The sequence below is a fragment of the Oryza brachyantha genome, chromosome 9 (genome assembly GCF_000231095.2).
Source record: "Oryza brachyantha chromosome 9, ObraRS2, whole genome shotgun sequence".
NCBI classification, from domain to species: domain Eukaryota; kingdom Viridiplantae; phylum Streptophyta; class Magnoliopsida; order Poales; family Poaceae; genus Oryza; species Oryza brachyantha.
The window spans coordinates 6,500,494-6,514,112 of record NC_023171.2 but is presented as its reverse complement, the minus strand read 5'-3'; the positions used below and the strand labels follow the sequence as shown (position 1 = coordinate 6,514,112).

The window sequence follows — 13,619 nt, the reverse complement described above, 5'->3', positions numbered from 1 at the left end:
TATAAGTAAAAGCGAAAAGATATGATAAACCGGACATATCACATATATAATAATACTTTGAAATGTTGAATACTATAAGGGTTGGATACTGGAGATGTGCTGGGCAGCAATGCACTGGCGGAATGCTTTCTAGTTTAGTACTTATTTAGTGTAATTCTATGATTTGGGTTTACAGTTAATTTTCTATATCGATGCGTAACAAAAATACCCATTGGATATCCAGTGGGTAATCGAAAGCTCATTGGGCATATGGGTCTGGGTATAGTTGTATAGGAAAAATACTATAAGTACGATCCTAGTACAAACAAACAGCGATGGCATACGGCGTGAGCACTCTTCGTATCGAGTGGATGCATGCTTGCCGTTACGCGATTTCACAGGCCGTTTGATCGTACAGGTATCGTGAAAAGTCATGGTGTTCCTCCGTCCCAAAATAAACTATTTTTTTATTTTTTATCTATAATTTTTTGACTCTTCGTCTTATTTTTTTTACGATTGATATTTTTATTTTTATTAGATGATAAATCATAAATAGTACTTTACGTGTGACTAATCTTTTTTCTAATTAAATAAGACGGATGGTCAAACCTACGAAAATCGAAATTGATTTTTTTTGACAGATGGAGTATGTGTATAGCCATACTCGTCCTGTAGATCTCCGCGACACAAGCTTTTCGGAGACAGTTCGGATGAGCCATGTCAGGCATGAGTCAGGGATCCCGACTTATTGTCATCTCTAGGACGTGGGAGTGGGAGTAAAATCCGAAGAATTTTAAATGATAAGTTATCGATTGAATAGTATTAAAATTTTAAATTCTTTTAAAAATATAAGTATATTTTAGATCTTGATACTATCCATAAGATACTAACGTGACTAAAAATATTTATAAAAATAACTTCCTATAAATTAAAAATGTTGTATATTATGATAGTTTGTTTAATAATAAATCAAGTAGATATTTTTTATTACTAGTTAGTTTAAAATGCCTAACTTAATACTACTATAAAGAAAGTTGCTACAGTTTAAAACGGGGATCAGCCTATTGTCATCACCTATGCAGCTAAATGAGCCCGAACCAACCCCATTAATTCGACCCTGTTCTATCGGAGACAAAAATATAATTTATTGTAATATCTTCATTTTTAATAATTCTCGTTATTTTAGACAATAATATGGTCTCCCAAATCTATCTTTAACTGGGATTATATATATATATATATATATATATATATATATATATATATTAAAGTGCTCTTTATAACAATCTGTATATGTTTATCTTGTTTTTAAACTAAATATTTTAAAAGTTATTAATAGTTAAAGTTTTAAAAGTTTGATCACACTCTTATCCAAAACAATATCAATTATGAAACTGAAGGGAGTATATGAAAACCTCTCAATAACATAATACTCCCATCTACCAAACTAAAAGTATTTCTAGTAGTTTTGGTTAAAAAAATAAGGCTATGGTATAATTTGATGAAAGATGGGTGTGACCGGTCGAAATGAGCAAGCAAGTGAAGAAATAACTTCTATTTAGCCATGGAATTCAAAGCAAGTTAGAAGAGAAAAAATAGCAAATCACCTGGTTATTTCCAATGCACTGTTTAGGCCATTTAATGGGTTTCATTCTCGTTAGATATACGTAAGCAATGAGACAATGATCTTCTATATAAATCCACGTCAGATTAATCATCCTACGTAACATCATTAACTCAACAAAAAAACTTAGACGTTTTTTCGCTCGTCTACTGCTTGACCACGTGCTCCCAAGTTATATGTAATATTTTCTAGAGAAAACCGTCAAGCACTGTTTGCATGCAGTGCATTAAATATTATATAGACAAACAAATAGATTATCCATTATACAACTTGTCTATTTAGCTGTCTGTTTACATCAAATAGACAATAGATAATAGTTGTAGCTGTTGTACATGCCCTAATGTCAGTATATATGGTTTTCAATGCATTTTCTCTCTTGCATGTATTGCCTGGGAAATAACAAAATGAAACAATGCATTTTCTAGACTATTCCAATAATCAATTAAATATCTTGTTGATTGGTCATCTTTTGGTTGTTTGGAGAAAAAAGCGAATACACATATTTGCATACCAAAAATTATTTATGAATAAAACTTTTGAAAAAAAATGTTTTTAGCGATCTAAAATCAAAGATTGAAAAATAAACAACGATAAAAAGTCTCAAAATCAACTTTAAATTTATGGTTAAAAATTTAAATTTTGGATTATAAGCATAAGTAGAAGCGAATTACTTTATTGCCCTTCGTTTATATTGTATTGAGAAATAGTTGAATAGTTGCCTAGAAATAAATTTCAAGGATAACTTATATTTAAAGCTACTTATATTCGAGGTCGGAGGGACTACGAGCATATAGCAATATATTTGTTGCTCTTTTGACATTTTGCAATTAGATTTGTTAGGCCATTCTTACTGCATGGTTTCATAGTGTTATTTTTAATAGTGGTATGCCATTAGAATATATTTGAGTTAATGAATTAAACATGCGTCTTTAATGTAAAATTTCACTTTACAGTTTCATAGGCTGACATATTTGCATATCTAAATGATTAATAGGAGTTGATTAAATATATAAACATGAAATGAATTACTCTCAATGAAGGCTCACTAAGTAAATGTGGATTTTATGAGAAAATGGTCATCTATATACATCCACGTCAGATTAATCATCATACGTGATATCATTAACTAAAAAAACTTGGACGTCGTCTCTTTATTCATACGTGATATCATTAACTAAATGTGAATTACTCCGGCAGGTTTTCTCAAGCTGCATGCAACTTTTTTTTTATAAAAAACTCCATGTATTGGTTGCATACAACAAATACACAAGACATAAAAAATGATGTATTAAATATTGTAAAGACAATCAAGTAAAGAATCAATTGTATACGTTTTCTGCTTAGCTGTCTTTGATATCAAATAGATAACGATTGTCTCCCTTAGATTTAATTGTTTATCATGCTTTTCATCCAGCTGATGCGTGAATTAATGTGTGTCAAACTGGTGGTTCATTTTTATTTCCATTTGTCCTGCAGTTAGGTTCATTTCTCAAAGGTTAAACGGCTCAATTTGTACCTCTCACTATAAAAAAACTCATATTTTAAAGTTAAGTATGAGTGTTAAAAAGTGTAGATAATGATGAATGTCATGATTAGTTGAGAAAAAGATTATAGATGGATACATTAAATAGAAATATGGTTGTTTTGGTTTCAAAGGTGCTGGTGTAGAAATAACTTGTTTTTGGAACGAAATAAATACTAAATTAGTTTTATGATAAAAATAAAACAAATGAGATCAGTATTGTAAAGCGACAGATAAGAGATGTGGTTGTCTCGTCATCTGTTATCTAACATCATCTCTTAATTTACAGAATAAATCGCGTTTGGATCCTGTTTACGTTTACAAACAAAAGTTTAAATGGCATGGTTTTACGAACTTTTGTTGTCATTTATTTAACACTCTATTTTAACTGGTAAGGACGGTATTTTGTAATGAATAAAACATGTATATAAAATTAGGTCTTTTTGTTTTTATATAAACCAATATTTAAAATTTTAACTTATTTTTAAATTTTTTTATTATAATTTATTTTTCGGTCTTTATATAAAAGCATGTTTATAAACTTTTATTAATAAATTAATTTTCGTATGTGATTATGCCGTATGTTTTTTTTTTTAATACTGGGTGTAGTAGTGACACGATCGGAACTCAGCGCCATGTATGGAGCAGGGAGTGGTGCAGTTCGGCGCCATCTGTCACACGGCGCGCGCAACGAAGCGCTTTCCGCCACACCTCGCCCGCGGAAAACCGGCCGGAGAGCCCCGCGCCGCCCACTGGCCGGCCAGCACGCGCCCGCCACCACCAGCTACTACCAGCACCACCACACATCTCTCTCTCTCTCCTCCAGGCCGGCCGGCCAGCCGCGCCATCCATCCCGCGCGGCGCGCGCGCTGCATGCAGAGCTATCCAAAAACGCCACAGCAAGCATGCAACCGCAGCGTCGTCGTCTTCCTCCGGCCTCCTCCTCACGCTCGCCGCGACGCACTTTACTGTGCACTTCGGTTCCCAGTTCAGAGTGGCAGAAATGGCCGAGGTGGTAGAGATAGAAAGGGGATCGCGAGCCCAGCGCCCCAGCCACCCCCTCTGCAGGAGCACCGGCGCCACTGCTGCAAAAGACAAAGAAACAAACGACTGCTAGCCGCAAGCAGCACACAAGATTCAGCTGGAGCTCGCAGGGAAAAACGCTGGCCGGCTCGCTGATTCATTCATCCATGCATGTATGCACGACGAGAGCGTGCGTGCGTTCGCGTCACCGCATGAAACAACAACAACGACAACCAACACCACTTTCAATTCGTTCGTCCAGATCACAGCTTACACCTGGACGCATGGAGTTGGACGGACGGAATAAGGCCGCCGGCAGAGTGGAGCAGTGGTCCCGTACTCCCGTACATGCATGCCGGCCGTGCGGCGCCAGTGGACGGAGAGGAGATGCGCGGCGCGGCGCTGCGTGCGTCGCATGCCTGCCCATGGCGCCTCTGGGCGCGTGCATCAGGGGAGAGGAGAGAGAGAGGAGTAACTGCACGGGAGGCCGGAGGAAGAAGACGCTGTTAATAGCGCTGGAAAACGAGGCGAGCCACGCTTCCCGCGTTTCCCAGGCCCAAAGGGTGATTTAAGCAACCGTCAAATTGCTTCGCCCACACGGGTCTCCGTACCCCCCCCCCCCCAGCAAGCGCATTTCTTTCGTACACAAGAACACCATCTGATAGCCGTCAAACGGGAAGGGAGATTTTAATCAGATAAGTCTTGAATGATTTATTTTCCATGGTAATTTGAATTTTGAAGTAATTGAGATTTCACTATTTTTTATTTTGTTCTTAATATTTTCCGAAAATAAAATTTCAGCACAACCTTATTGCCACGTCCAACTATATTTTGCAACTCGATTATCGCTAAGTTATGAGAACAGGGAGAAATAATGTCGTACTAAAGATGCAAATACCTTTTCGAATTGAAATATTTTGAAGGCTATTGCTATAACAAGGATGCCGTAAATGGTTGAGATATCTGTAGCCCTCGTCTTTAAAAAAAGATCAACTAAAATGGCCATTTTTTCATTCCAGGTTATCTGGTTGATACTTTTGTAACATAATATAACTTTATATAATTTTTTCTATTATTATTTGAAGCAACCAAACCATAATTTATCAGTGAAAAATTCAGAGTAACAATAACACTATCTACCTAGAAAAATAGAAGCAATCAATCGCTTCCTGACAATGCTACCATATCGTTATCGATCTCAACATCCTAATACATTTTCGGTACGTCAGCCAAGTACATTGACCCAATATATATGAAAAAAGCAACCAATTACACCGGCGCACTACGTTATACGTTACAAATCCTAAGTGGGATATAAATCACTCCTCCCCTCAAAACTCTATGTTTAGTCACTCAACGCCGGCCACCTCATCATATCATCGACGCGCGCGGAAAGGACAACCCAGGAGCTTAGCCGTGGGGACAACCCTCCTAAACAGTGAAACGGATCCTCTGATATTAAGCGAGAGAGACGTCGTCGCTGATACGTGGATCCCACCATCTATGGGCTCACATGTCAGTACCCAGAGTCTATCTGACTTAACAGGAGAGGATATCGTTTCCTTGTGTAGCCATAGCCAAAGAACACCATACCACTCTCTTCGCGTCTCTCTAAAAGACAAACCCAGGAGCCTTCCAATAACCTCCTTCCCTCCTTAAAACCTCTCCTCCCCCACGCTCCCCACTCCCTCCACCCACCCACCGCCATGGCGCCGCTCCACCGCCACCTCCTCGCCGGCGTCGCTGGCCTCCTCCTCCTCCTGCTCCTGCTGCCGCGTCTCCAGGCGTCCGTCGCCGCGCCGTCGGACGCGGGCGCGCTCCTGGCCGCCAAGGCCGCGCTCTCCGACCCAGCCGGGGCGCTCTCCGGCTGGCGGGCGCGCTCCGGCGGGTGCCTCTGCCTCTGGCCGCACGTGGCGTGCGCCGCGCGGAACGGCTCTGCCGCCGGCGACGTCGAGGGGCTGTACCTTGGTGGGCTCTACCTCGCCGGCGGATTCCCCGTCGCGCTCTGCTCGCTGGGGGCGCTGCGGCACCTCGACCTGTCGTCGAACGACCTCGCGGGCCCGCTGCCGCCCTGCCTCGCCGCGCTCCCGGCGCTCGAGACGCTCAACCTCGCGTCGAACAACTTCTCCGGCGAGCTCCCGGCGGCCTACGGCGGCGGGTTCCCGTCGCTCGCCGTGCTCAACCTGATACAGAACCTCATCTCCGGCGCGTTCCCGGGGTTCCTGGCCAACGTCTCCACGCTCCAGGAGCTCCTGCTCGCCTACAACCCGTTCTCGCCGTCGCCATTGCCGGACAACCTCGGCGACCTCGCGGCGCTGCGCGTGCTGTTCGCCGCCAACTGCTCCCTCACCGGTAACATCCCTTCCTCCATCGTGAAGCTTAACAACCTCATCGACCTGGACCTCTCGAGCAACAACCTCTCCGGCGAGATACCACCAAGCATTGGGAACATGAGTTCTTTGGTCCAGATAGAGCTCTTCTCCAACCAGCTCTCCGGCAGGATTCCGGCGGGGTTAGGTGGCCTCAAGAAGCTCCAGCAATTGGACATCTCGATGAACCACATCTCCGGCGAGATACCGGAGGACATGTTCACCGCGCCGAGCCTGGAAAGCGTGCACATGTATCAGAACAACCTGACCGGGCGATTGCCGGCGACGCTCGCGGCGGCGCCGAGGCTGACCGAGCTGATGATCTTCGCCAACCAGGTCGAAGGCCCGTTCCCGCCGGAGTTCGGGAAGAACTGCCCGCTCGAGTCCCTGGACGTCTCGGACAACCGGATGTCCGGCCCGATTCCGGCGATGCTGTGCGCCGGCGGGATGCTGAGCCAGCTCCTGCTGCTGAACAACCAGTTCGAGGGCGCCATTCCGGCGGAGCTGGGGAAATGCAGGTCGCTGATGAGGGTGCGGCTGCCTTACAATCGGCTCTCCGGCCCGGTGCCGCCGGAATTCTGGGGCTTGCCCCATGTCTACCTGCTCGAGCTCCGCGGGAATGCTCTTTCCGGCGATGTCGGCACCACCATTGGCCGTGCCGCCAACCTATCCTACCTTATCATAGAGAACAATCGATTCACTGGTGTTCTCCCTGCTGAATTGGGGAATTTGACCAAATTGGTAGAACTGTCAGCTTCGAACAACAGCTTCTCCGGGACAGTGCCAGCATCAGTCACCTCTCTTCCACTACTTTTCCGGCTTGATTTGAGCTACAATTCCCTTTCCGGAGAGATCCCGCGGGGTATCGGGGAACTGAAGAACTTGACAATGTTGAATCTTTCAGACAACCACTTCAATGGTAGTATACCTGCAGAGCTTGGGGGTATCCATGAGATGAGCGTGCTTGATTTGTCGAACAATGAGCTTTCTGGTGAGGTGCCTGCCCAATTGCAGGATCTGAAACTGGGTACTCTTAATCTGTCCTATAACAAGCTCACCGGGCATCTTCCAATCTCGTTTGAGACCGATCAATTCCGACAGAGCTTCTTGGGTAATCCTGGCCTGTGCTATGGGCTATGTTCAAGTGATGGTGATTCCGATTCCAACCGGCATGTCCAAATCCAGATGGCTGTGTCCATCCTCACTGTTGCTGCAGTCATCCTACTCATGAGTGTTGCCTGGTTCACTTACAAGTATAGGCGCTATAGTAAGCGCGCTGCCGAAGTTGATAGCGAGAGTTTAGAATGGGTGCTCACATCCTTCCACAAGGTGGAGTTCAATGAGAGGGACATAGTGAATAGCCTGACTGAGAACAATTTGATTGGCAAGGGTGCATCAGGGACGGTGTACAAGGCTGTGGTCAGGCCTAGGGGTGATACCTTGGCTGTGAAGATGCTTTGGGCAAGTACCGCAGCGAGCAAGAAGATCGACACCTTCGAGGCTGAGGTGGAAACATTGAGCAAAGTCAGGCACAAGAACATTGTCAAGCTTTTCTGTTGTCTTACAAACGAGGCCTGCCGGTTGCTTGTCTATGAGTTCATGCCTAATGGCAGCCTGGGAGACTTCCTCCACAGTGCTAAAGCCGGCATCCTGGATTGGCCTACGAGGTACAAGATTGCACTTGATGCTGCTGAGGGCCTTAGCTACTTGCACCATGACTGTGTTCCCGTGATCATCCATCGAGATGTGAAGTCAAACAACATTTTGCTTGATGCTGATTTCCGTGCGAAGGTAGCAGATTTTGGCGTTGCGAAGTATATTGATGATGGGCCGGCCACCATGTCTGTCATTGCTGGCTCTTGTGGATACATTGCTCCTGGTGAGTTCCTTACCTAATCTGTTTCTGATAAGTATTCCTAATTGTTATATGCAAAGGTGGCTATTGAGATTGATTGATTTGATGAAATGTTCATACGGTTCTGTTTCTGTGCGAAGTTCTGATTAGATTTTTCTAAAAACTTGTGCACTGTTGTAATGGCTAAATATTGTCATAACTCACCTGACTTTGTGCTTAGTTTCTTATGTGTGTTTATCTGTTATGTGCCACAGAGTATGCCTACACTATACGCATAACCGAGAAGAGTGATGTGTATAGCTTTGGTGTGGTCATGCTGGAGCTTGTCACCGGTAAGAGCCCCATGTCATCGGATATCGGCGACAAGGACCTGGTGGCGTGGGTGGCCACCAATGTGGAGCAGAATGGAGCAGAGTCAGTGCTAGATCAGAAGATTGCTGAACAGTTCCAGGATGAGATGTGCAGAGTTCTGAGGATTGCACTGCTCTGTGTTAAACACCTCCCAAACAGCCGCCCATCGATGAGGCTTGTGGTGAAGTTCTTGCTTGACATCAAGGGAGGGAACAAACCGAAGGCGATGAAGGTGGCGGAGGCGCCCGTCGCAACATGATTCTGGGTAAAGAATGGTTCATACTAGTGGTAGTATGTGCTCTTCTTGGATCGTTGTGCTTAAAACCATTGGAATTATATCTGGTCCTAAGAAGTGCACACCAGATAGCAGCTAGCTAGCTCTAAAACTTAGCATTTTGGTAAACCTAATAAGGTCAGAAATGTAGTGGTGTTTTGCTCTTGATGAATGAAATGTGACTGTTGCTATCAAACTATCTTTGTGTGACAAAAGTTTTGATGTTCATGGCCGGTTGATCTTTTTATGGGGACTAGTTGCATCTTTCTGTATCCATTTCTGATCCTGAAAGGTGTCTTTGTTACGTTTTTGCAACCTTTCCACATGGTGCAATCTCTTGGCAAGATACTTTGGAACATCTTATGGAGATGCTCCTATGCAAAGTGAGCCAAGACACTCATGAACTTCACCATGATTAGAGAATTGTAGTGCTTGACATTTTCTGTCCACCTTTTGCTATTACATGACTTATCCAAATCATGCTACAGTAGCTCAAGTACCAAACAATGATTGGGTTTCCATCAGAATCAGTGCTTGTGTGCAAAATGTCCTCTTTTTTCTCCTTGAAAAAAATGCAACCTTCCTAACAAAAAGGCATGTGAGAGTGATTGAAATTCAATAGCTCTGTTGCCTGCATTGCATTCTTTTCCTTCTTTTTGGCTGCTGCTTTTGTTTCTCCTCTTTGTCCTTGTAAGCAGACACTGCTGCAGTGAATCGCATCCAGACAAACAGACTCTGGCTGCTGCAATAGGAACGGAATGAACAGAAGCTGCACCACTGCCACTAGCCTCTACTGGAGTACCTTTTGGATTCAAAAGAAGCAGTTTTTTCACCAGCTTCCGCAGTTCAGAAATCATTTCTCTGTTACTGAAACAAATTTGATTAGTGGCATCACTTAAACTTGGTTTAAGGCTTCTGTTATTTCCCAATTTTTGCTGGTTCTGAACAGAGTTTCTGAACGTCCAGTTATTACTCGTGAACTCCCATCCCCTGAACTGCTAGTACAAATTATCAGTTACTCCAATTAATCTCGTTTTGTCGTTCTTGGCGAGGTGAGGTTGAAGAATACACGGTTCTTTTCATCTGATTAAATGAGACAGTAAGGTCATATATGTAGTAACTAGTACACTTTTTTATCAGCGGTAGAAACTTCATGGAATGCATCTCAATATTTTTGAATAATATGTTCCGAGAAAACACAGGACACCTGAGTGGCCCCAGTGATTCCTCAAGCTTTGGTGCTTATTTGGAACAATGGAATTTTGAAGGATTGGATTTCCATGGGAAAAGCTCCTATATGGTTCTTTAGAACAAAGCAATGCCACTTCCAAATTCCGTTAAAATTTCATAGGAATGCCTCAAAACACAGGAATTTTAGGGTATTTTCAACATAAGGTGCAACCTTTTGGAAAAAATTGTTTGTCTATCTTTCTTCTATTTCCTATGTATTTCATGTGCTCGATTCAAATGATTATTTATATATATTTCCTACGTTTCTTCAATCTATAGTATTTGAGTTGATATGACACTTCAATCTTGCATTTTTTTTATTTCTGTGTTTGAGAATCCTACATTCTTTGCTGTAAGCAGTTGGTAGGACAAATGTATCTAGTTTTTTTTGAACATCTTACTGCATCCATTCTAAAATAATATCCTTTTTCCCAATCTAACTTGCCCAAAAATAATTTTGTTTATGAGTAATCATTGTATTGGAGTTTGTGAAATTAAGAAATATAAGTCAATGGAAATAGATAAAATAGGGTATAATTATGTCGAGATTTCATAAAGTGTAGAGTATTATAGTCTTTTTGGTTTTTATTGATATGTGTGTAACGAGGAAAAGATGAAGATATTATGTGACAAAGAGAGTATATGAGTTTATGATGTCGTGCTTGTATTATGTTCGATGCTGTTTTATATGGCTTCCGTGTTGTATCATTTCAAAATTTCAATCATGGACATCCCTTTTATACAGATTATAGCTGTCTAAGCACCACTGCACAAATGTATGAATTAAATGTGGGAAATATAATTTCTCCGAGACAGATCACGATCCTAATATTTGCATTTACTTAATATTCAGACCATATACATGGAGTAGCGTCCAAATGGATCATATTCATATGCTACAATAGCACAAGTGTAACATGGCAAATCTGGAAAATGCCACAAAAAAGTACAATCACAGAAACAACTCAACCATGCTGTTTTTCTCATGAATGCAAAATCTGCATGGACCCCAATTGAGATGACACTCATGGAGCATCCCCAAGATGAGAATTTCAGAGCTGCATGCTTGTGGGCTCCATGAACTACGGCCACTTCTTTCCATAGGATAACTAAATCATATTTTTTTCATTTTCCGCACATGTTTTTTAAACTGCTAAAGTATGTATTTTTTAAAAAACTGTTTTTACAGAAAAGTTGCTTTAAAAAATTATATTAATCTATTTTTTTAGTTTTTATAGCTAATAATTAACTAATTATACAATAAACCATCGCTACATTTTCCGCACGGGTTACGTAACCCTCCAACGGGCGCAGCCTACCTGTTGATAGAAGTCTCCTCTCTACACCGCTAGGGTTCTTGGAGCTGCCAATTTAGTCTCCATGGCAGCCAATGGGATGCCAGTGCCGGCGAATCCTGTCATTGCTACCCCCATGATGGTGAAATCCAACACAGAATGAAAACAAGTAGTAGCAAAAGAGAAGGAACATCATTGGGTTGTGATGCAAGTTTGTGCAAGTAAGAATAAAAGCAACAGCTGGGGAATAAATCAGGAAAAACAGTGCCTTTTTCCCCTTCTGCTAATCCAATGACTTGGCCCACTCCTGTTCATGCCTACAGCATCATTACCAGCCATGCAACAATATGAGCAATTGCGAAATTGGTTTCGAATAAGAATCAAACTTTTTTTTTCACGAACGTGCATGAGAGCTCCGCATCATCTGTTCTTTTTACGTACGAAGGATGGAAGATTATTTAATTTTGTGATAGCTATTTAACAATATAAACGATGTAATTAACTACTATTACACCACTTATATGACACTAAACACATACGCATTCATCTTTTTGTTTCTGTTTATACTTATAAGCCAAAATTTAAATTTTTAATCTTAAATTGGAATTGATGTTGGAGTTTTTCACCGAAGATTATTTTCCAGTCTTAGCTTTTAGATCGCTAAAAATATATATATAAAAGTTTTATTCACATAATATATTTCGTTTCAAATATGCCGTTTTGGCAAACAATCACCCCTATAACGTTGCTAGGTTCATTTTGTTTTGTCAAAATGTACAAAAGGATGGAAGTTGAACTTCATTAAATGGGAATAAAAAACAGTTCACAAATAGCGGATGCAGAAATTACATGCTGGGATTACCGTGCAGTCCTGTACTACTGTATTTTCTGATTTTGGGCCTTTTATGGTCCAATGAGTCCGTCGGTTCTGTACTGGGCTTAGGCCTCTGGACTGGCCTACAAAACGTGTATAACTGAAAATTTCAAATCAATAGAATATTCATCGTTCAGTTGTCACAAATGTCTGGGTGGTGTAGTCGGTCATCACGCTAGTCTCACACACTAGAGGTCCCCAGTTCGAACCTGGGCTCAGACAAAATTATAGGATTTTTTTATTTCAATTCTAAAATATCTGCTGTTTTATTTTGGGTAGATTGTGCAAGATTTATGATTTGAAATTTTCATTCTTCTTTTATGGATTTGTTATTTCGAGTTTCCAATTTCCTTTTTTGGATTTTTGTGGATTGCTCGCCATAGATGAGGATTGAGGATTTGTGATTTTAAAAATTCATCTTTGTTCAGATTTTCATTATTCCTTTTTCGTTTTATTTTGGGTAAATTGAGCAGGATATGTGATTTGAAATCTTCATTCCTCTTTCGGATTGTGATTTTAAATCTTCATTTTTCATTTTTTGATATTTGTGAGTAGATCGAGGATTCAGGACTTGTGATTCTAAAATTCCATTTTTGTTGTTCGGATTGTGATTTTGGTGAATTGCTAGTAGATTTGTGATTTTTTTAAAAAAGAAATTGCATGCATGTCAAAATTTGTGATCCTTTTCTATTTGCTCCCAAAATTCGATTTGCTGGCACTTTTGAGCATAATTTAGAGCAAGTTCAATAGTATAGCCAATTGCTAGCTCTAATTCATCTATAACCAATTTAATAAACAATTCATATAATAATTAACTACAAAACATATATTACTACCTCTTACCTGTCATACACAGTGTGTCTGGAAATCTATATAAATTTATAATCAACCCTCTTCTCTCTAACCTCTCTATCTTATTAATATATATTTCAGTCCACTTATACCGAGAAAAATTTACGAACCCCGGGGCCGATTTTCGCAGGATTGCAATCTGCAATCAAATCACAGACCCTGACCAAATCTTGTGAATCTGGACACGCGAATGCGTGTCGACACGCCACACCATCCCGGCGACTCAACCCCACCTCAGTCAGATCCTCGCCCTGGCACTGACACCTGGATGTTTTCTCCATCCTCACCACACCATATCTAATCATCCATCATCTTGCTTGCAAATCTCCACTCAGCACTCTTCATTAGTGGTTAAGCAAAAGATTTTGTTT

At 41.3% G+C, this 13,619-nt stretch overlaps 1 protein-coding gene and 1 non-coding gene across 2 annotated transcripts; both read left to right on the top strand.

The window, feature by feature from the left end:
- Positions 1-5,835: 5,835 nt before the first annotated feature.
- On the top strand, positions 5,836-9,193 carry LOC102711288 (receptor-like protein kinase HSL1). Its single transcript, XM_006660475.2, has 2 exons — positions 5,836-8,396; positions 8,627-9,193. The coding sequence occupies exons 1-2, from the start codon at positions 5,855-5,857 to the stop codon at positions 8,980-8,982; spliced, it is 2,898 nt and encodes a 965-aa protein (XP_006660538.2). The 5' UTR covers positions 5,836-5,854; the 3' UTR covers positions 8,983-9,193.
- Positions 9,194-12,544: 3,351 nt separating this feature from the next.
- On the top strand, positions 12,545-12,618 carry TRNAV-CAC. Its single transcript has one exon. It is a non-coding gene; the product is annotated as a tRNA-Val (tRNA).
- The last annotated feature ends 1,001 nt before the right edge of the window (positions 12,619-13,619 follow it).